Source organism: Culex pipiens, chromosome 2, assembly GCF_016801865.2.
Source record: "Culex pipiens pallens isolate TS chromosome 2, TS_CPP_V2, whole genome shotgun sequence".
Lineage (NCBI taxonomy): Eukaryota > Metazoa > Arthropoda > Insecta > Diptera > Culicidae > Culex > Culex pipiens.
Window position 1 is genome coordinate 76,087,489 of NC_068938.1, and position 23,235 is coordinate 76,110,723.

The window sequence follows — 23,235 nt, forward strand, 5'->3', positions numbered from 1 at the left end:
AGAGCGCTGATACGACCTCCTTTTTTCTACCAAAAGTAACAGAATGGAAAATTAATACCTTTCAATACCAGTGCTGAAAAGTTTTACTATTCAGTACTGAAATGGGATGGTAGATGGTTGACATAAAATTGCATTCAAAAAGCGTTTTTGTTATTGCAAAAAAAAATTGTATGACCGATGCAAACATTTTTCAAAGTTTTTGACCCTCGGCTCTTGCCGGGGTTGAGGGGGAAGCCAAAAAAATATAAATATTGAAATAAAAAGCCAAAGCCAGAATAGTAGTTTATGCAACAAGTTGCAAAAAGAGGATTTTTTCAGCACGAGTCGTACATTTATCCAACGAGGTTCACCGAGTTGGATAAATACGAAGAGTGCTGAAAAAATCAAGTTTTGCAACGAGTTCCATACAACTTTTTTTGCAATTCCAAAAAAAACACACTGAGTGAAATTTTATGACAAATTTTCATGTATTTTGTCAATAAATCGTTTAAATCAAAAAAATGTTGAAAAGTGTTACTTTTCGAAACAAGTGCTGAAAAGTTCAACTTTTCAGCACCCATTTGAGTGCTGAAAAGTAGAACTTTTCAGCATTTATTTTGAAAAGTGTTGCTATTCGATTCTGTTATTTTTGGTACAGAAAAGTAGGCTATTTCGCCGTTCAAGAATGACAGGAAAAGTAAGTAGTTTCACGACGGAATTGCAAAAAAGTGTTTTAAAATGCATTTTACACTAGTTCAGTTGTTTTGCAATCATTAATTTTCAAATAATGAAAGATTTGACGAAAACAAAATTTAGGCGAAAAAAACATAGAAAATTTCATAAATTCAAAAGATTTTTTTATCAACTCAAAAATGCTTTTTCAGCTGTTTGTAATTGAATTCCCATTAAAATTTGGAAGTTTTTTGAAAAAAAATATTTTTTTGCCCCTGTTACGGGCTAACTTTAAAGGAAAGGGGGAGACAAAAAAATGTTTTTTTTTCGCATGCAGCAATTTTACATATATGAAAGTTAAAGAAAAAAAGTGCTTTGATTTGGCTCAAAATTTAACTGGAGGTTCCTTGGCCGATAAAATAATACCTCTATTTTTTTGTTTGGCCATTATGGTGACCTAAGCCGTGTTAGGGTAATCCAAAAAATTGGCATTTCCGTCGATTTTCACAAAACACTTTTAAAAAAATCATAACTTCGCTCCATTTTAACTGATTTTAGCAGTAAAAGATGATAAGTTTGACTCACAAGAAATAATAGTTTGACGGCCTGGGTTCGATACCAGAAGGTCCCGGTGGCATTTTTCGAGACGAGATTTGCCTTCCATCGGGCGAGGAAGTAAATTTAGGTATAACCAAAAGGTAAGGTCGTAAGTTCAGATCAGGTGTAGGAGTCGTCTACCTGAGTACTGACCCAGTGGAGTCGCTGGTAGGCAGTTGAACTCACAATCCAAAGGTCAACAGTTCGAATCCAGCAACTTAGCTGAAATACGCAACTGTTCACCTTTTTTGATAGACTTTTAAAACACCAAATTGATTATAGGTTGAATGTGTTCTATCGTTTCCTGATGATTCATTTTATCCCCTAGGACAACTCGGCCTGTTCTATTTGGTGTTCTACATTGGTCTGGCAATTGGATTTGCCATCTGCATGCAGGGATTGCTGGCAGTCCTGAACGATCAGTACCCGAGATATCAACTGTCGGACTCTATCATCGGTACCAATCCCGGCCTAGGCTTCCGACCGTTTGCCGAGCAGGTCGAAAAGAGTGGTTTCATCCACTTTGAGGCCAACAACGAAACTCAGACAAACTACTGGATCAACCGGATCAACGATTTCCTGGAACGTGAGTGCCTTAAGATATTTTTTTAGTGATTGTCAAATTAAATTTTGAAAATTTACAGCGTACAACAACCACTCTTTGCTGCCGGGAGGAGGTAAAAATCACGTCAACTGCGACTTCAACCAGCGTGCCAAAAATAGAAATGTATGCACGTTTGATCTGACCCGACTGGAGGGATGTTCCGTCGAAAATGGTTTTGGCTACAAAAGTTCATCGCCGTGCGTCTTCATCAAGTTGAACAAGGTAACTACAGAGAAAAATAAGACTTTCTCTCAAAATAAAACAATTATTCTGCCTTCAAGATCTACGGCTGGGTCCCGGAGTACTACGACGATGTCAACGCACTGCCAGCGGAAATGCCCGCCGATCTGGTCGAGCACATCAAGTCCCTGCCGGAGGGACACCGCAAACAGGTCTGGATGACCTGCAACGGCATTTCCCCCTCGGACAACGAAGCGCTGGGTCCCGTCAGCTACTTCCCGAACCGTGGCCTGCCGTCGCACTACTTTCCCTACACGAACCAGCCGAGCTACCTAAGCCCGCTGGTGGCTGTGCAGTTTGAGCGACCAACAGGTTGGTTAACCTATCAATTTATCAAAAAAGGTGAAGTAAGTTCACACTCTTCTGTACTCAACAGCTCAGCGAATAATCGACATCGAGTGCCGTGCTTGGGCCAAGAACATCAACTACGTAGGAAGAGATCGCGACCGACAGGGTTCTACCACGTTTTCCATACTGGTGGACTAATGTTAAGAGATACAATTAAATAGAATGTTCGTTAACAAATTTAAAAGTTTCAGAAATACAAATAAGGTTCAATATGTAGCTGCTTAGATTACGGATGACAAGCATATGTTTTGATACTGTCATCTTGGGTAAATCTACTTTGTTTTTGGCTATGTTTTTTGTTTTTTTTTTTTGTTTTTTGTTTTTTGTTTTTTGTTTTCCGATTTGTTGTCCAAAATTTAAAATTTTCAGAAAGAGCCCTTTTTAAAAAAAATTCAGTTGGGAGAACAAAAACTTGAATTAGAACTGTGCAAAAAGAATAAAGTCTCTAAAATTCATGGTTTTTAAAAGACTCCAATTGAAGTAAAAAATAATGGCGCTCTAGTGCTATCATGAGCGTTTGAGGTTGTACAAAAGATCTGAATCTGTTTATACTAACTTCTGACAGCATTAGTTATCTTCTATATAGAAGGGTGACTTTGAAACCCTTTTTTACAACAAACCTTCTTGGAACAAATATACCCCAAATTGATACATCGAACACCAAAAGCATTGTTTGATAAACTGTTTATCACACACGAATGTTCTCTTCAACCTTCTCAGCAGTACCAATCCTTCTTCATTCCCCTACCAAAAGCAACCTTGCCGACGCCGATATCTCCCGATACTAGCCCGTACCGGTTCATCTCGGGTGTACTTAGTGGGTGTGCGAGTACACTCTCAGCACTGTACCGATTCTGCCTGCTGTGGAAGAAGCGAGACGACCGTATCGTCGTCACCGCGGTTACTCAGCAAAAGCAGCAGCAACAGGCGGGCAGGCAGTAAGTAAACGGCCCGGCACTCACTGCCGGTTCAACAGCGCAGAGTTCAACTGTTGAGCTCGTCGGTTCGTCCTACGGCGAGCTAACCAGTGCGATTCAGTTCTCGGTGGTCTTCGCGCGCGGACGGTAACGACTCTCGGAACTCTCGGAGCAGGACTTCAATCGAAGGACTCGTTGGAAAAACAAACAAAGTGCGAGCCAGTCCGGGAAAGTCTGTCGAGGCAGATAACACGGTCAAGTGCTGAACTTCCCGAAGTGAATAATCTCCACTTAGAACTAACCGATCGGGTGATAGTGTTTGGGGTTCACTACACAGAGATAGAGAGAGTGACGACGGCGGCGACGAGTATTTATTTAATTTAAGTTAACCTCAAAGTGCAATTATAGTGTACGGTGTGGTTCGAATTAAGTTGCGTGCAGCTTCAGAGGAAATCTCACCAAAATGAGCAAGGAAAAGAAGATGAGCCGGGTCATGACGACCTACGAGTTCCCGAGCAAACCGGAGAAGAAGACCTTCGGCCAGTTTGTGTTCGATAAGGACACCGGCTACATCTGTGGCCGATCGACGAAAAACTGGGGTAAGTACTCGATTCGGGACTGTTCTAACAAGTAACGCAGCACAAGCTGGAAGACTGAATGAAAGTGTGTCATTTGAACAGTGATAAGAGCACTATCTCGCGGGGTTATTCGCTGGCTTGCTGGCTGATGTTTGTACTACAAACATCACTTAGTTCAGAAATCAGTTGCTCACCATCTGAGATGATGACTTTCGAAACGCAACGATACTTTTGCAAAATGCACTCAACAAAACGCGGTGGTGAGGTTGTTTTGGCGAAAGAACAGAGATAGTTTATGGCTGAATGCAGCAACATTCCGTAAATATTTGACTTTGTTTACACTACGTGGGGGGAAATATTTCACCGCCTTGTGTTGGGGAAATTTACCACTCTTCCATAATTTTACTGCTCGCCAAATTAAGTTAATCTCAATTAATGGGAATGAAATTGGTCTGGGATTTTACTGTTTGAGCTATAACTGTTATTCTTGTTGGTTTAAAAGAAAGTAGTTGTGCGATACATTTTATATTAATTTAAACTCCTATGACTGATCTAACATCAAACATTGCTTTTGATTATTTCAACAAAGCCAGAAGTTTCTTTTATAAAATTTAAAATGCTGAGCCCACTGAGCCGATACACATGGGGCAAATTGAATAAAAATATTCCAGCCAACTTTTTGCACATTCTTTTGATTATTTTGAATCCGATGGTAAAATCGCATGCAAAAGCATGCACATCACCTTCGTCAAAAAGACACTTAATATTGCAGGCATTTTTTTTTTGACCGAGCCACGTAGCCCAGTGGTAACGCTTCCGTCTCGTAAGTGGTAGATCTGGGTTCAAATCCCGGCTCGGACCAACAAAATTGGTGATCGTTTCCCTTCTGGATTCGATTGCTTAGCACTCAAACGCTCGGGTAGTCATTTGACCCCTATTTTTTTTCTTAAAAATCTCATAACTTTTGATAGAATTGACCAATTTGGATGCTTCCGGGTGCAAAAGATCCAGATTTGTCTATATTTTCAACTGTCAGACGGAGGACAAATGTGGTCATTTTTACCGGAGATATTCCGGATTCTGTTGGGGTACCTCAGCCCTCCAATATGGATATTTGGCCAATATAATAAAAACTTTTCAACAGAATAAAATCGGAAATGATGCAAAACTTCAAGGAATCATCCTAAAACATCATCCTGCATAGATACATGACATGCTGAAGACCTTCGGGCACCGGAACAGGTTCTATCGGGAAACGGTTCACTGAGCTGATGTCAATTGTTGCCCAACTGGAACCGGCTCCGCTGCCCCGTAGAACTTAACCATGTCAATTATTTTTGCAGGATGATGTATTAGGATGATACCTTGTAGTTTTGCATCATTTCCGAAATTTTTCTGTTGAAAAGTTTTTATTATATTGGCCAAATACCCATATAGGAGGGCCGAGGTACCCCAACAGAATCCGGAATATCTCCGGTAAAAATGGACCAGATTTGTCCCCCATCTGGCAGTTCAAAATATAGAAAAATCTGGATCTTTTGCAACCGAAAGCATCCAAATTGGTCAATTCTATCAAAAGTTATGGGATATCTAAGAAAAAAATACGGGTCAAATGACTACCCGAGCGTTTGAGTGTTAGTAAAGGGAAGGTAGTGTATCGTCACAAACTGGACCTTATTAAGACACCTTAGAAAGACAACCTATGTTAACTTTAAGTTTATTAATAATCTGTCACTGAATCCGCTTTGTAAATGCCGGCCCCGATACTCTTCACGGGTGTTCCCCTCAGAAACAGGGAAATATTTACTTTTACATTACATGTAAATTTTTGTAAACATAAAAACTAAACTGCAGCCGATGGGATTCAAACCCAGCACCAACAGTAAGGACTGGCGCCTTAGCCCCCTCGGCCATCAGACCGATGAATAATGGAATGGATAAACGCACATATGAGCTTGATATTTCGGTCTAGACTCTAGAAGGTTTCCCATACTGGTGGGCTTCATATTTCAGGGTGTAAGGTTACATTTAATTTCATTAAACAAAAATGCAAAATTTATTTTACACCCAGGCATTTGACACGCAGCTTGATTACTACTATTTCTGTTGTGCATATTTGAAGCTTTAAAGTGCTCCAAAACCTTAGTCCCGATACATCCCAGCTGACGGTGTAGTGTTACTTAATCAAAATTGTTTCCATTTATTGAAAAAATGCGATATTGCCTACAATCAAGCATTTTTTTTTTTTCAAAAAGAGATTTAAATCCCTCTGTCAAAATAAGCAATTATTGAGCAATAGTTTATCCATACAATTTTGCGGCTGGATCATACAAAATATTTTTAAATAAAATTATTTAATTAAAATGCATTTAAATCTTTATCGTAGAAAAGATTTCTGAGCAACTTCGCGGACTATTGAGAAAACAAATGGGAACACGTTTTTTCAAGTTGAATTACCAAATACAAGTTATTTTCGGTTCTCAAATTTTTTACATCTTTTGTGCAAGAGTTAAGGATGGTTAAAATATGATAAACGAGTTGTGAGTTTCGGAAAACATTGATTTTTGGAACATATTGAAAAAATGGTCACTCTAAATTTTAAATATAATTTTTTAAGACACACAATTTAATTTGCTATCGAAAATGACTTGACACATTTTTTTTTTATAAAATGCACCTTTTCAAGTTGTAAGCAATTTTAGGATTAGGATTGTTTGGAAAAGTACAAAAATTTATTGAAACCAAAAAAAACAGTAACAAAAGTGGATTTACGAAAACATACACAGAAAAAAAATCATGGTAATATTACATCTGGGAAGGGGTACATCTTTTATGTCAGAAAAAAGGTGTAGTTTTACCTCTGGAAATGTGTAATTTAACCACTTTTCTGGTGTAATGTCACTTTTTCAGTCTAAATTGAGGTAAAATTACATCATAAAAGAGGTAATATTCAACCTTCCAAAATTACAGCTTCCAAATTTACATTTTATTTTTCTGTGTAGATAATGGCTCTGATGCTACTGATCCTACTTTCAATAGTCTAAGTATCATTAAAATTGCTGAACCACATAAGGCTGTTGCAAATTTAAATTTCATTTTCTTTTCCAAAAAAATCATTAAAGTATATTAAACAGAGTAAAAAAACTATTTTGATTAGAAGAAAGTAGAGAAATTTGAATCACTATTTATATCGCACAGATCTCTCTTAGTTTAGCCAAAAAAACTCTTAAATTTTTTAATAATTTGGAAGGTTGGCCACCAAAAATGTTTGATTTTATTTTTTATATTTAAATGCCAACCAAATTGTTGTAAATTAATCTCTCTTCAGTATTAATAAGAAATTTGACACGCTGTACGGGGTGCCACACTGCCACAATGGTAAATTCATTATTCTTAGACAATTTGATTGCTTCCCGGTACAATTAAAAATATCTAAGAACGTAAATTTCCACACTGTGCTCCAAGGCTACGCCAATAAAATTTAATTAGGAAGCAAAGACTAACTTAAGGCATGTTTGCAAAGCTGAATTAATTGTACTTAAACCATAACAAAATTAACAAGACTGCCCCTGGAATTCAATCACGAAAAAATACAAAATTTTACTAGTTCCGGCGACATTGAAAATGAAGGTATCAGTATCTATCTCGTGTGACATTATCATTGTCTCTCTTATTCCAACATGCACAATCATTAATATTGAACAGAGCGTGCTACAAATACCGCCACTGAAGAAAAATCTTCGGCGAGTGAAGGAGTGATACAAAGAGAATGATCATGCTGACAATCACGAGATTTGTAATTTTTTTTTTTTTTTTTTTTGAAATTAAAGATGTCTTTATTGAACATTCTTATAATAATTACATTTCTTTTACATGATAAGTGGTATGGCCTAATGCTCTTCATCTTTGTTGTATTTTTCGTTTTATTATTAACTGATCACATTTATTTATTTGTTTCAAATTGTTTTACATTATTGCATTGAATTGAATACATTTGGGTAAAAAAGAAAAAAATCACTTCAACAACTAATCCTAACCTAAAACTAAAAAAAATAAATCCATTGAAATATTCAAAATCACTAGAACGAGTAAACTACGAACTGTATTTTAAGATGAATGCTCCAAGAGTTCTTACTTGTTCCTGGCGAGTTTTGCACCCACGCAGAGTTGTTGTCATCTCGATGAAAATGTTCAGAAGTTCTTGTGGTGAAAACAGGTCACTACTGCCTTCACCCGTTGATGTTGGTTGGTTTTCCCTCGGTTGCTGACTGAAGCCTGGAGGTGTTGTATTCTCTGCAACTTTTTGCCGCTGATTCAACGGCAATGGCTGCAGATTTGGAACCACTCGAACAGATCCCGCTCCAGGTGACGCCAAAGCAGGAAAATCCACGTCCGTGTATGCTGGTGGTGTTTTGCGACGATTTGGTTGGTGCCTCGTCGTCGCTTGCTGCCGAATTTTTACAAACTCAGCACGTTTTGGGCAGCTACGATTCTTGGTCGAATGGTAGCCGCCACAATTGAAGCATTTCGCTTCGATGTTCTCGTTGATTGTTTCGCAAGCTTGAGTTTTGTGCTCACCTCCGCAGGTTGCACAACGACTCTTGATGAAACAGTTCCTTCCACCATGCCCAAACTGCAAACAGTTCGAACACTGTGTCACGTCACGGTGCACTGGACGATAACGTTCCCAAGTCACGATGATGTTGAAAATTGCCCGAACTGCCTTCAGCTCAGACGGCGTTGTCGATCCTTTCTCGAGATGAACCAGGTACAGTTGATCACGATACTTGATGTCCTTGTTGTGTCTCGTCATCTTGAAGACTTCGATCACGTTCAACTTCAGAGTTTTGAGCTCTTCTTTCAGCACACTCACATCCATGTCGTACAGGCCTCGGAGGACCTGTTTCATGGGGCGTTTACCTGGATCGTCATGGCTGTAGTATTCAATCTTTGTGTTGTTCAGGAAATCCCGAACGTAGTTGTAATCCTTTCTGGTAGGTAGCAGAATTTTGAGTCCATTAGCACACAAGCGAATGGAAGCTCTTAAAGCACCAGATTTGATAAACCCGGTCAGCCACTTTCGCACCGAATCCGATGACGATGTTTTCACAAAAATGGGTGGCAACTTTTCCCGTCGTTCAAATTCTTCCTTCTCGCTCACGTCCACAGGGAGGGTAGCGAACTGGTTTCCAGACAATTTTTGAGCGTCCTTGCTCAAACTGCCTGGCTTTGCAGGTAGCGCTTCGGCATTCTTTAGCTTCTTCAAATCTGCCGATCATGCTGGTGAGGACCGCCTCTTTTTCTTGCCCTGAGGCATTTTTGCACTTTTTAAGCACTTTTCAGGAGCTAAAATCCAGGAGTACCTCACTGAATGATGGTCCACAAAGGAATCACAATCACGAGATAAAAGAAGGGGCCTCTCAAACTGTAGTGATGGTCGCTATACTGTCTTTGGTGCAGGAATCGAGAAATGATAGATTTTATCTATCATATCACTGATTGCAGCTAAAAAAAACAGGTTTTCTGTCTTTGAGAATATTTTTCGATTTTTTACTTTAAAAAATCTTTATTCTTTCGAATCATATTTGTTAGGGTTTTTCCAATCAAGCTATCGATTACTTGGTTATGATTCGAAAGTTATTATTTGTTTTGATGCTACAGGTGAACGTCGCATTGCTAATGAGCCAACAATAAATACCGATCAAACTATGTGCTATCTTCTCAGTTGTTCGATCTGAAAAAAAACATGTTGCTATGATATTGGAGTGAGCTTGAAACATGATAACATTTGGTTTAGAAATCAATGTTTTATTCCAAAATAAAAAAAAAATCCTATTTTCTGGGAATTTCTGGGTGGTCAATAGTATTAGTTATTAAATAGATTCCCATTGGAATTGAAACCGTGAATAAAGTAATGAACTACACAGTTTAGGCCGCAAAAGTGTCCCGAAATGTTATTAAATCCAAAACATCTGCGTCTGACAGCAGCTGTTTCTTCAATTCTATTTTCCCATGCAACATGAAATTTATTGAAATTTCATTCATGCATTCATTATCTTGAATTGTGATCGACGCACTGGTCACACGCGTTTTTAGGACAATGAGTGACATATAAATCGATAGCAGTAGTGATATGAATGGCCTTCCGCATTAAATTTTAATGTTAGCATTAGAAGCAGCAATGCAATACAAAATTGTCAAGGTATGGACATGAAAAACTTAAATAAGATTTAGGGTTATTTCACCAAAACTCCTTAAAGTGTCCTACTGTTAAATTCTAATGAAACGCAAATTGAATTGGAAAACTAAACTTTCATTAGTTAATGAGATTTTAGTGTTACTGCCTTACCTTCAATCTGTCGAACGTTTTCAAAATTATTTGATCTTTCATTCAAAAATTATGACAATCCCTAACATGTCATAACTGCCAGAGATATCATGCAGTCTCCAACCCTGACCGACACGCTAGTAATTAAGCACAAAAAACCGTCTTAATTCGTCACAATCTGCAGTACTTGCGGCGTTTTGTCCGCGCGCCGCACACTAAATTCCACCGTTTGGATCATATCACGACAGTGAGTGACTCACTTTTATTGAAACTTCCGCCGAAGTCAATTGACAAGACGCCACGCCACGCGGTCCAAAAATTTTGTTTCGGACGAGGTCCGCATACTGCAGTGTGTCCGTGCGTTATCTAGATTAGTACAAAGCCTTCGATAAGGACAGAGAGAGAAAAAATAAAAAATAAACGGTGACGAAAATCTCCCCAACGTCAAACAACATGAAATTTGATTGATTTGGCGAAAAAATATTCCACTCACACTTGTTGATAAGGGGACAAGTCAAACGTCACACACGTGGCAACAGATCCGCCCTCAATCGACGACCGGAGTCTTGGGGCCATAAATTTTTAGCCCGTCTTGTTCGGAAAAAAAGAAAGCATATAATTTTATTGCCCCGGAGCAAATAAACCGTCGTATATCTTCAATAATTAAAAGCCGTCGTCGTCTCAGCGCTGGAGGAACACACACTCTGGAGAGGCCATCCCTCTCTATCTTGACGGAGATAAGATCTGCCAACTTGTCCATCTTCCGTCTCCGGGGCAGAGTCTTAAAAGTTGCAAGTTCATTGAAGAGAGGATGCCAGGGAAATGAAATTTTGTCCACAGATATTGTATGCAGCTCATTGCAAAGCTCGATTTCTTCAGAACCCTTCTTATTTATCCAACTCCAACAACAGGAAATTCTCTTGTATAGAATTATGGATAAAACAAAGAACCTCCACCACCATTCTAGTGTCCACATTTCGCATGGACCTAGCACTCATTAATGACACATCGACGTCGTCGTGCTATCTTGTCGCACCCGCCATTTTGACGTTCCGAGAAAAACGCGTTTTAATGTTTGACCTTGAATAAACAAAAACGAAAGCACGCAATGTAAACAATAACAAACACGTTTTGTTTGGCTGACCATTATTTGGTTTGGTTGAAGTTGGTTGCTGGAGTCCCGAGTTATAACTACAAATGCTTACGGTAGTCTAACTTGTACGTGCGTCAAACGCGTTCTGACCTGAAATCCCTTTGGCCAGTTGTCGCACTTACATCAATTTTCAGGGAGTGACAAGATAGCACGACAAGATTGAAACTACTTTCATATGTAAAGTGACAAAAATGCACGGAGTTTTTTCGGATTTCGTTAAATATCTCAGGATTGAAATCGAATTTTGGGGATCTGTGAAGGTGAGGCATTGTGAGCTGCACAAAATGGCATTCTTTACACAATTTGGCCAAAAATTCACGTACGACAAGTTAGCACAACGGCGACGACATGGATGGCCAATACAAATGACGCTACACTCTACGGTACCAGTATGACCATAAAAAAGCGTGTACAACGGAACAGGACGTTCAGGAAGCGCCAAGTTCGCACCACTACTCTGCACTACAACTCTCACTGCAACGAAGCGCCGACAACGACTATGAAATCATGCTGCGAAGCAAAACGGTCGGGAAATTAACTCATCAAAGGTCACAAATAAGACCAATTAGCTCGAAGATGATAACGAGCAGTCCCTCCCAAGGACAGACATCAGTGATCTTCAATTGTCTAATGAGGTGATGGCCGCCGTCGTCTAAATTTGCAATGGTTTTCCAGAGATTGAGACGCCAGGCATTGTTCTGGCCTGAGTGGCTTCTAAACCGAATCAATCACTCACCAACTGACAGTACCTCGGACGTCCCGGCGCGCGATGATAGCGAAACGGCGTCTGTCGATCGTTTCAGAAATAGAAACAAATATATTGTTTACTTGTGCCCGGGTGAGTGTTTGTGTGGCCCGGCGGAGTCAGACAACGAGCTCGCCAATCAAAACCGCTTTTCCGCACGAAGAGGAAAATTTTCCAGCACTTGCCCCGCGCACCCCTGAAGTCTTCCAACCTCAGGGTTCTAGAATTGCCAGGGTGCGGCGGCGTCAGCAGCACCGTCGTAATTTGAGTGAACCACAAACAACCAACAAGTTGCGTTTTCGGTTATAGACCGAATAATGTAATCTTGAATCAACAGACAGACGCGCCAAGCATTCGGCCCAGCTGCTGTCGAAGACCGACCTTGTAACAGTTTCCCACCCGTTGCGGTCGGGTCTTGTTTCAATTTAGACCGAAGTCGTTTTGGATGAGGTAGCTTCTGGAGGAATTGTTGTTTTTATTGCGGCTGTTGCTATCACCAGCAGCGTGATACGGCAGGAATTTCGAAGCCTGTTATCAGCGAACGATGATGTGTTCATGTTGAAGAAGATTATAATTTTTGGTACTACTGGTTGAAGGTAAATACACCCAGTGCATCTCCGGGGTCGGTCCAGTTGCGATTAGTTAGAACCAGCTTGGGGAAATTTACTACGGCCAGTTGCTTTGATAACATGACCGGCACACTAAATTGTATTATTCAATATAATTGGTAATCCAGTGTCTCAATAATCCAGAATAAGAAAAAATCTACAGTTTTATTTCATTCCATAATCAGCAAGCATACTGGACGCAATGTATAGACCTGCTGTACACTTTTACGTTTTTCATCAAGTTTTCAAAGAAAAACATTGACCCTTGATATCTGGATAATTCTCCGCCAACTCACACAGCGTTGCCCCGACCCCTCCTTGATTTGCGTGAAACTTTGTCCTAAGGGGTAACTTTTGTCCCTGATCACGAATCCGAGGTCCGTTTTTTTTGGTATCTCGTGATGGAGGGGCGGTACGACCCCTTCATTTTTGACCATGCGAAAAAAGAGGTGTTTTTCAATAATTTGCAGCCTGAAACGGTGATGAGATAGAAATTTGGTGTCAAAGGGGCTTTTATGTGAAATTGGACGCCCATTTTGATGGCGTACAGTCATCCCACATATTCGGGACACCCTCAAATTTGGAACACTTATTTGGACATTCTCTTGCTATTTCACCAGTAAAAGTAGTACTTTTAAAACAAAAAACTGCATCTCAAGACTATTTCATTCAGAGCAGCAAAACACTGCCTCCGAATTGCCTATTCCACAATTGTGGGATGTTATTTTGCCTCCCACAATTGTTGAACATCTGAATTTAACTGATATTTTTACAAAAAAAAAGTTATCAGACCATTCATAATACATAACTAAGCTTGAGTTTCGTTGGTTTCAGTGCGTGAAGTAAAAATTGTAATTTGTAAAAAGTTTTCAAAGTCAAAGTCTTTCTTCAAAAACTTGATAGTAAAGTTAAAATTTGCAGTTGTCCGATACAGCATTCGAAAGATCACAAAAGAAAAGTTTGCAAATGAAGGTAGAAGCGAATCATTAAGGGGTTACATACATGTATATCGGCAAAAAAGTCGAAGGTTAGTATGAGCACACACTTCAACTTTTTTCAATTCTTTTTTCAGGGCATTAAAATATACATTTTCACCTACTAACAAATCAAATTTGAAGACATTTGGTTGCACCATTGCTGAGATATCGCAATTTCAAGTTAGCAATTTCAAAAAACGGGTGCCACGATATCTCAACACTGTCTTGGCCAAATTGGCCAAAAATTTTGGTGAAGATTCTTTGAACCAATTCCGTGTGCATGACGAAGCCCGATTTTCAAAAACTTTATTTTAAAAAAAGATAAAAATATTTTTGTGCTTTTTATGAAAAAAAACCAAAAGTTTTTGATTTTTGTTTTTTCTTAAAAGCAAATTTTAAAATTTGGGCTTCATCATGCACACGGGATACATCTTGAGAGCCTTCACCTCAAATTTGGTCCTTCCCATCTCGAGATATCGTGGCACCCGTAAATCAACTCGGGGTTTAGAGAAAAACGCCAACAAAGTTTGACAGCCCGCTTTGCGCATGGCAAAATTTTGAGCTTAAATCGTGTCTTACTCAGTTTAATCATAAAATATCTTCATGAAACTTTCAGGAGTGATTGATAATCATCCTTTGAATGGATTTCACAGATATTCTGTAATTTAAAATTTTATGATTTTCTACATGTATGTAACCCCTTAAGTTAAATTATCGATTTTCTACGTTTTTTTGAACTTTGGCCGATCTGTAAACAGTTCCGAATATGAGGGATGACTGTACTCAGAATTCCGAAAAAAAACATATGTTTCATTGAACAAACTACTAAAAAAGTTTTAAAACTGTGCCATTTTCCGTTACTCAACTGTGAACAATTTTGGAACATGTCATTTTAAGGGAAATTTAATGTACTTTTCGAATCTACATTGACCCAAAACGGGTCAATTTTTAATTTAAAACATTTTTATTCATTTTAAATTTCGTTGTTTTTCTAATTTTGCTGGGTTATTTTTCAGAGTTTAAGAATGTTTTACAAACATGGCAAATTGGAAATTGGACGAGCTTTCTGGTAAAAATATTTATGAGACTGAAAAATCAATTCTGTTATTTAGAAATTGCCAAAAACCACAAAAAAAAACCTATTTTTTTCAACATTTTTATTTTTAAAACCGCTGTATCATACCAAGGATTGGACATAGGACGATGGTCAATATGGAGATTTTTATGTTAAATTGTCTGGGGAATCGATTCTCACTATCGTTTTTGAACATTTTGACGTTTAGATCACTTTTTTTAACACTGGAACGCCCAACGCATGTCCAACTAACACGGACGCCCAAGCCTCCCAAAAAAGTTGGAACGTCAACTTCAACTCGCTGGTTCTCGGGCATAACTCAACCATTCGGGACGATTCTTGTTTCCAGGGATTTGTAAGAATGTCTAGATGATCCCAAAATTTTGCAGAACTTGATTTGAACAAATCTGTAATTTCTGCGACCGAAAAAATCGTTCCACCTTTTTTAAAAAGACTGCCTCCGCAGAATTTTTGGCGAATTTTTTTTTACTCGCGAAAAAAAAAGTTGGAACGATATTTTTGATCGCAAAAATTAAAGATTTGATCAAATTGAGTTCTGCAAAGTTCTAGAATTATACAGACATCCTAACAAATCACTAGAAAGAAGAATCATCTTGATTGGTTGAGTTATACTCGAGAACCAGCGAGTTGAAGTTGCCGTTCCAATTTTTTTGGAGCCTTGGGCGTTGGAATGTTAATAAAAGCCAATGATTTTTTTGCATTTATTGTGAGTCTTTTTGTGACATCTTAGACTATTTCCTCAAAAATTTGAACCGAACGAGACATCACCTTAAAATTTTACTTTAAACTTACAAAATCAAAAAATCGCATAGCAGTGGCGTTTATTTTTTTTTTCAGTGTATTTTTTAAACAAAGCTCGTCCAATTTCCTACAAGTTTGTCTGTGACCACTTTTTGATACGATGCATCGGCTTTGAGCTACAGTAATTTTTAAATTACAAAATACAAAAAAAAATCAAATTACTAACGCCCCGCTCAAATGTCATTTTCGAGTACAATTGGCTCCATAAACACACAAATGGCTTATATAGGCTTAGGATAACATGTCTACAATGTTTCAGTGATATCGGAGATGGTCGGGTACAAAAGTACCAGAAAAATTCCTAATTTGAGCAGGAATTGCTCTAATCGAAAATTTTAACATAAAACGTTTTATTTAAAAAAAATGGAAACTAAGCAATTTCTGAATATTCTGCCCGATATCCAATCATAGTTGCCTCTTCGCAATTCGCAATTCACAATTTTCAGTGTAAGAACGGGCCTTGACCGATCTTATGCACTAGGTTCCCGACGAACACGCACTGCCCTTACACCTAAATCTCACCCTTGCTCTGAGTCAGTACGAGCAACACGCTAGAACACGCTTTGAGTGTTCGTGCCAGGCATGCACACCTTCTTTTCCGGTTACGCATTTTAACTCGGCCGGGGGTGGTACTTTCATTAAAGCAAAAACTGTTTTATTTTTAGTTTGGATTCAAAAACTAGTTGTTATTTTACTGTGTTTTGTTTTCTCCTGAAATCTTTCATAGTGTTGAGTCGTGTTTATATGTTGCTATTTCTTTTGTCGCGGTGTTTTGTTACAATTTTTGGTCCTAAGCATGTTATAAAAGTTTACCAAAAGTACAATAGTAATATTTGTGTTAATCCTTTAACAATTCCATAAATTGAGTAAAGGCTCAAACATCACTTGTTTAAAAAAAGGGTGAAGATTGAAAACAATAGACAGTTCAAAATAATATATTTTATTAAAAAATCAAGAATCAATAGTAAGAGAATGATGACTGTATTGTAAAGAATAAAAATAAACTGGTTGTAGTAGATGTAAAATTAGACAACAGTTAATGAATAGAGATAAAAAACAAGCTTAGATTTAAGTGATGATAATTTATAGGACAGATATAGAATTATTCAAATAAATAAATTCGCAATAATATCAAAAAAGATTAGGCAAATGATAAATATAATTGATTAGTAGTACATTAAGGAAAAGTATATTTTTAAGGAAAAAAAACAAAGTTTGTTACAGCAGTATCAATTGGTAAAAATGAGTGGAAAAGCTTTGAGAGATAAGAGAATCAAAAGTCAGTAAAATCAAAATCAAATGATGGAAATTAAATAGACGAATCAGTGAAAAAATGAGAACCAGTAGAACAAAATAAAAATAGGAGATAGGTAGTAGCTGAGATTGAAGAGAAGAGAACCCCCGTTGTGCGATGTTTAGATACATCCACAGCAGTTGACTCAACATACTGCGAATCAAAACAATACCGTCTACAATCACAAATTACTTCCCTTTCCCACATTATCGCGCCCCTTTCTTTCAGCCGTCTCGACTCTGACCCGCGGTGGTCAAAGGTTTACGAGGCTAGGTCATCATGAAAACCAAGCCAACGTGGAGGTAAGAAAATAGGACACTTACAAGGAACCAGAGCTATACTGTTCAAGACAAGTTTAACGACTGTAGATAGTGGTTCTGTTTGTTGTCTGCTGCTTGTTTCACAGCCAACAATAAGCAAAAATAAGCAGAGCTATACTGTTCAGATCAAGATAATTCTGATGATCTAACAGAACTACGGATGTAGTTAGTTGCGCTCCTTCCAGGTTGTTCCTTACCTGGACATCAACTGAAGAGTACGCACGCAGTGCCATAGAAGAGAAAAGCAACTTGCGACAAAATTTTGAGGCTAGGAATTTGACAGGTATGATTTTCATAAAGTATTCGCCTCCTTTTCTCTCCCACAGAAACCTGGTGACAAAATAGCTGTCAAACAAGGCCAGACTGTTAAAGTCACTCACAAAATGAACTTTGAGTGATTTGAGTTCATTTCTGACGTCACGATTTTTTCCTCTATTGCATGCTCTTACACCCAAAGTTAAAGACCGAGGGTATAGTCCTCCCGAAAAGAAACGTGAGGAAAGTACTATTTTGCGTGAGTAAAGACCTCTCGCGTGTTCATTCGTTCATTGAAACAGTTCATCCTATTGAGTGGCTTATATGGAGAAATTACCGCCACTTAGCTACCAAACCATGGTGGCCCATACGGCAAAGGCGCGGTTTAATAAGCCGAAGGTCTTGGGTTCGAGTTTCGGTACCGATACTTTTTTTTTGGAAAATAAACCCATGAGTAAAATACTCTCGTTAATTTCGGGATTTATCCTCTCCGTCCGCACAAAGTACCATTTGCTCTTTATCCTCTCGTATGCCGATGCCCAGTTCTGGGTGTAGGCATCAATCCTTGGCCTGCAATTATAGTTGCCTGTTTTCCATAAATTAATTAAATATTTTATTGTCTCAAAAAATATATTAAAACACTTGTCAAGATCGCAAAAAATCATCTGATGTACTAAAACAACTTTTCAACAGCTTCCAAAACAGCAAATAAAACACTTACTACCGAGCACTAGTAGACGCCGCATGGTTAATCGAGGGTATAAATTGCTCCAAACGTAAACATCCAAAAATAATTAATTGCTCCAATTTCCTCCTAACCCTTCTATATTTATTCATTTTTTCTCGCACTCTGGAAGATTAGAGGGGTGAGATTTTGGCTATTTTAAGCACCACTACCAAGCACCAGCCACACGATCCGGCAGCATTCAGCCAGGTGCCGAAAAAATAGTAGTTTGTAACAGAATTTGGAGCATCCGCTGAGGAGAAGAAAAACTTGGCAAACGTTCCCCCTTCTCAAACTGGCCAGTCAAAGTCAAAGGGCTGTCCAGATTCGGCAGTGGTTCAAATTTGGATTCCATGGTCCTGGGTGCGTGTTTTTGAAGGGTGAAGGTCAATTTAAATTAGAATTATTTGTCGGAGTAGCACTAGAACTGTGAAATTAAAATTCCTTAAATTCCTAATGTCACCTGTTTTATTCAGAAGAAAAAATAATTGTTTAATTGAATCTAGAAATTGGCTCAAACAACCAACATTTCTAGATCAAATGTCCGTTGTTCTATGAAACACACAATAAATCACTCGCAGGAGGTGAATTTAAACTAGCGCTGCAATTCAAATCTGCGATGCACAAGATAAATGTGCACTATCAGGCAAATTACCTTTGCACCCCAGAGAAAAAAAAAACAGCAGTAACAACAGCGCTTATAAAAATGCACTCAGATTTCACGCCAATCAATTTATGCAGCGCGCGCCAACGCGAACAGAAAATTGTTACGATTATAATTTAAAACTGCCGCGTAAGATGCAAATAGCCGTGCGAGCGCTGAATAATTGCACCGACGACACAACAACAAAAAAAAAAACGACGCACGTTACGCCCTGCCCTAACAGGCACATGTTAGTTACGGCTATTAGGGCCTTATTACAAGTGCAGTTTCCCTTGATTCGTTTCCGATCGTCAGGCTGATACCAATTGATGTAAGGCAAGATGAGATATTTTTCCTGTGATACTACAAAAATGCTCTTAATTGAATTGATAATGAAGAACATGCTTTTTTATCTTTCAGTTAGGTGCTAACTTGCTCCTAAAAACAGATACAGCGTCCTCACGTTTTAGACCAGTTTTGAACACGCTGTATCTTTTTTAGGAGCAAGTTAGCACCATACTCTCTTAGGAAAGTTGTTGAGCACCTGCCAAAGCAACATCCGGTTTCAATGTAGATGAATAGATTTTTTAAGTCAGTTTATATCTATAAGCCTATACATCCATTTGAAATGTTGTCAAGTCTGTCATATAGAAATTGCCAAAAACCATCAAAAAACCTATTTTTTCCACATTTTTATTTTTAAAACCGCTGTAACTTCACAAGAATTGGACTAAGGACATTGGTCAATATAGAGACTTTTATGTAAAATTGTCTGGAGAATCGATTCCCGTACTCAGATTTTGAAAACTTTGATGTTTTGAGCACTTTTCAAAAAAACAGTTTCAGTTAATGATTTTTGTATTTTTTTAGGTGAGTTGCTCCATCCTGCATTTTTCGTGAGTCTTTTTGTAACATCTTAGGCTATTTTCACAAAAATTTTGAACGAAAAAAAATCGTGGGCTCACCTTCAAATTCGACTTTAAAATTTTTAAATCAAAAAATCTCATAAAAGTGAAGTGTTTTTTTCTTTCAGTGTATTTTTTCCGGAAAGCCCGTCAAATTTCCTACAAGTTAGTCTTTGACCACTTTTGATACGATGCAACGGCTTTTAGATATAGCAATATTTAAATTACGAAATACAAAAATATTTAACCCTCTACAACCTAACCCCGCCTTTAGACGGGCTTCGATCTAAAAAATCGCCAAAAAACAATTTTCCAACCGATTTTTGATCTTTAAAAAGCATTGGAAAGAAGAACTCTTCAAATTTTAGAAAATTTCAGGGTTGGAAGTTAAACTTGTTTTATGTGACTTTGCCAATGTTTTTAAAATGTCATTTTTTTAGGGGTCAACTTTGGCAGTGTTTTTTACTAACATTTCCTATATTTTCAATACACACAGACGTCATGCAGTACCAGAATTTGGTATGTCACTAGACTAAGCCCTCTATCGCATTTTTTTTCACTAATAAAATGATGATTTAGGTCGATACTCAATCGACAATGTATATAAACACATTCAAATAATTGCAAAAGTTGACATGTACTAAACATGAAAAAATTTGTATATGACGAAATGTTAGTATATAAGTTGGGTAGTAGTCGCCCCATCCTCCCCAACTACACACCTACACACCTCAAATAAATAATTCCACATCCAAAACACTACAAATGAACCCACTAAAAACATAAACCAACACGCATCTTACCTAAAGTTTTTCGTAGATCCACAACCTCAGCCAACAATGCCCTCCTGCAACACGTGAAAATACAAATATATGTTACGAAAAACCAACTTTGCGGCATTAGAGGTTATCTTTTATACCCCACTTACTGCCCTTCCTCACCTGTCCTTACACGAGTGTACCTGACCATCCTATACACACAAAATACAATGGCTTATATATGCCTTGGCTAACATGTCTCACAAAGTTTACCTTGACAATCGGAGCGGTCCTAGAAACCAAGTACCCTAAACCACATTACTTGATTTGTGCTTGACATTGCTCATAGGAGTTCATGAAAAACAAAGGAAACACACAATTTCCTCGACTATGTAAATTTCGCACTAGTGGTCCTTCACCTGATTTATGAATTAGCACATTATTCGTTATGCGTCACACCATTCATGGAATGCATCACCCAACATCACTTTTACTATATAAAGCGGATCAGTCCTCCATGTGTAAAGTTACACCTCAGTGCTTTGCGCTGAAGTGGGTTAGATCGTTTGATCTCACTTTAGGAGTGTTTAACGGTACCAACCATACCAATTCATCCACACCCCTCCTTCCGCAAGGAGACATATTACCACCAACTGTTTTTGTAACGTCGAACTTACTATACCCTGGTATATGGTTAACACAGCTTTATCCACCCCTGCTAACAATCAACTTTCACGCCACACTCCCCTAGCTTATCATCGCAATAATATGTTATCACGATCTACATTACATGCCGTTCCCCTTTATGCCAGATTTTTAAATGAATGATAAATGAATGATTTTGAGATTTTCTATCAGAAAAAAATATTTTCAGAAATGTACATCCTACAAGGATACTTAAATTTTTCAATAAATTTTAATTGATAACAAGATTCCCCCAGAAAGCACTCACTAACATTGTCTATCTCCCTCTATTTATTCCACAGGTCAGCTGATGCTGTTCTACCTGGCCTTCTACGTGGTGCTGGCCGCCCTGTTCACCATCTGCATGCAAACGCTGCTCGCGACCATGAACCACCAGTTTCCCAAGTGGCAGCTGGACGCCTCGCTGATCGGAACCAGTCCCGGCCTGGCGTACCGCCCGATGCCGGACGATCCCGACATTTCGGGTACCGTCATCGAGTACCGCGCTGCCAACAAGTCGGACGTGAAGCAGTGGGTCAACCGGTTGGACAATTTTCTGGCGCGTAAGTTGCTGGCGGGTTTGAGTTTGAGTAGTACGTTGTGATTGAATTGTTTGAATAGCCTACAGGGACCACGAGTTACTCCCGGGAGGTGGCAAAAACCAGGTTCCGTGCGATTTCGACACCAAGCTCAACCCAGGACAAGTCTGCGAAGTGGACGTTAAGCAGTTTACGCCGTGTACCAGCGAGCAGGGCTACAGCTACAACAAGTCGGCACCCTGTATCTTCGTCAAGCTGAACAAGGTACTCAACAGGGTCAAAGTGGCTTATCTTAAAAATACCAATCTACTTCAAACCCTTCCACTTAGATCTACGGCTGGCTTCCGGAGTTCTACGACGATGTCGACGACCTGCCCGAGGACATGCCCACCGACCTGGTGGATCACATCAAGTCGCTGAAGCCAAAGGACCGCCAGCAGGTCTGGGTGTCCTGCAAGGGACTGTCCGACTCCGACGACATTGGACCGGTTGAGTACTCAAACAGCCGTGGATTCCCGTCCTTCTACTATCCGTACACCAACCAGCAGGGCTACCTCAGCCCGCTGGTGGCGGTCCACTTTGCGCGTCCACCCGGTAAGAATCGACTTCCCACGACAAAACTAAACATTCAGAGTAGTTCTCAACCACTCAAATAACAACAAAAAAAAGTGTTGCAATTGCAGAAGAACCGTTTCTTTGTGTGTACATCACGCTATTTTTGTACTTCCACTTGCAGTCAAAACCGCCATCAACGTCGAGTGCCGCGCCTGGGCCAAGAATGTCATGTACCGTGGCGGACACCGCGATCGGCGAGGGTCGATACACTTTGTGCTGCTGATCGAGTAGATTAAGCCAGTTTCGATGGGACAGCGGGGGTGGTGAAAGTGTAGCTAATTTTAATCGAAAACTTGTCGTTTTTATTGCGCGCTCGCGATTACATCGAACCGACGACAACCGCGCGCTAGGCGAGGCACACGCCTTCAGCAAAAGGGACCAAAATTTGTACTTGTAGGTTGTATATTTTATTTCGCTTGTTTCTTTTTCCCCCTCGAAGTATTTGTTGTAGATATACCTTTCTGGGATATTTTAACCAGAGTCAACAGAGGGTTACAATTGATTTTTGTTTGTGTCCCGGACATAACGATAGAGATGTCCTGCTGCGAAAACAATGCGATGTTGCAAACTATTTTGAACAATGATCGTGAAATCAACATATTTACTTAACTGCATTGTGATTAGAAGTGTACTGTAGTGACGAAAGTAAAATACAAAAATGAATTAAATATGAAGACATATTGTCCTTGTTTTACTGCTTCACGAAGTGAATATCACAAATTTAGATTTGTGGGTTTTCTGCTTCTCTTCTAAGGAACCATTTAAAAACAACGTGGACACTTTAGGGGGGGGGGGGTTGAGATGTAGTTTTAGGATGATCCCTAAGCACTGGGCAGGGAGAGCATGCTAAATAAT

General features: G+C 38.9%; 2 protein-coding genes across 2 annotated transcripts in view; both read left to right on the forward strand.

Moving 5' to 3' along the window:
- Positions 1-2,652, forward strand: part of LOC120413567 (sodium/potassium-transporting ATPase subunit beta-1-like) — a 3,906-nt gene extending 1,254 nt beyond the window's left edge. The window contains exons 2-5 of the mRNA XM_052708300.1: positions 1,577-1,834; positions 1,893-2,074; positions 2,134-2,404; positions 2,469-2,652. Coding sequence (XP_052564260.1) covers positions 1,577-1,834; positions 1,893-2,074; positions 2,134-2,404; positions 2,469-2,578 — 821 coding nt within the window. The 3' untranslated portion in view covers positions 2,579-2,652. The remainder of the gene's footprint in view (positions 1-1,576; positions 1,835-1,892; positions 2,075-2,133; positions 2,405-2,468) is intronic.
- Positions 2,653-3,455: 803 nt separating this feature from the next.
- On the forward strand, positions 3,456-23,056 carry LOC120413554 (sodium/potassium-transporting ATPase subunit beta-2-like). The gene is made up of 5 exons (XM_039574433.2): positions 3,456-3,956; positions 21,529-21,789; positions 21,848-22,029; positions 22,095-22,359; positions 22,502-23,056. Exons 1-5 carry the CDS (start codon positions 3,821-3,823, stop codon positions 22,609-22,611), a joined length of 954 nt encoding a protein of 317 aa, XP_039430367.1. The 5' UTR covers positions 3,456-3,820; the 3' UTR covers positions 22,612-23,056.
- Positions 23,057-23,235: the final 179 nt, after the last annotated feature.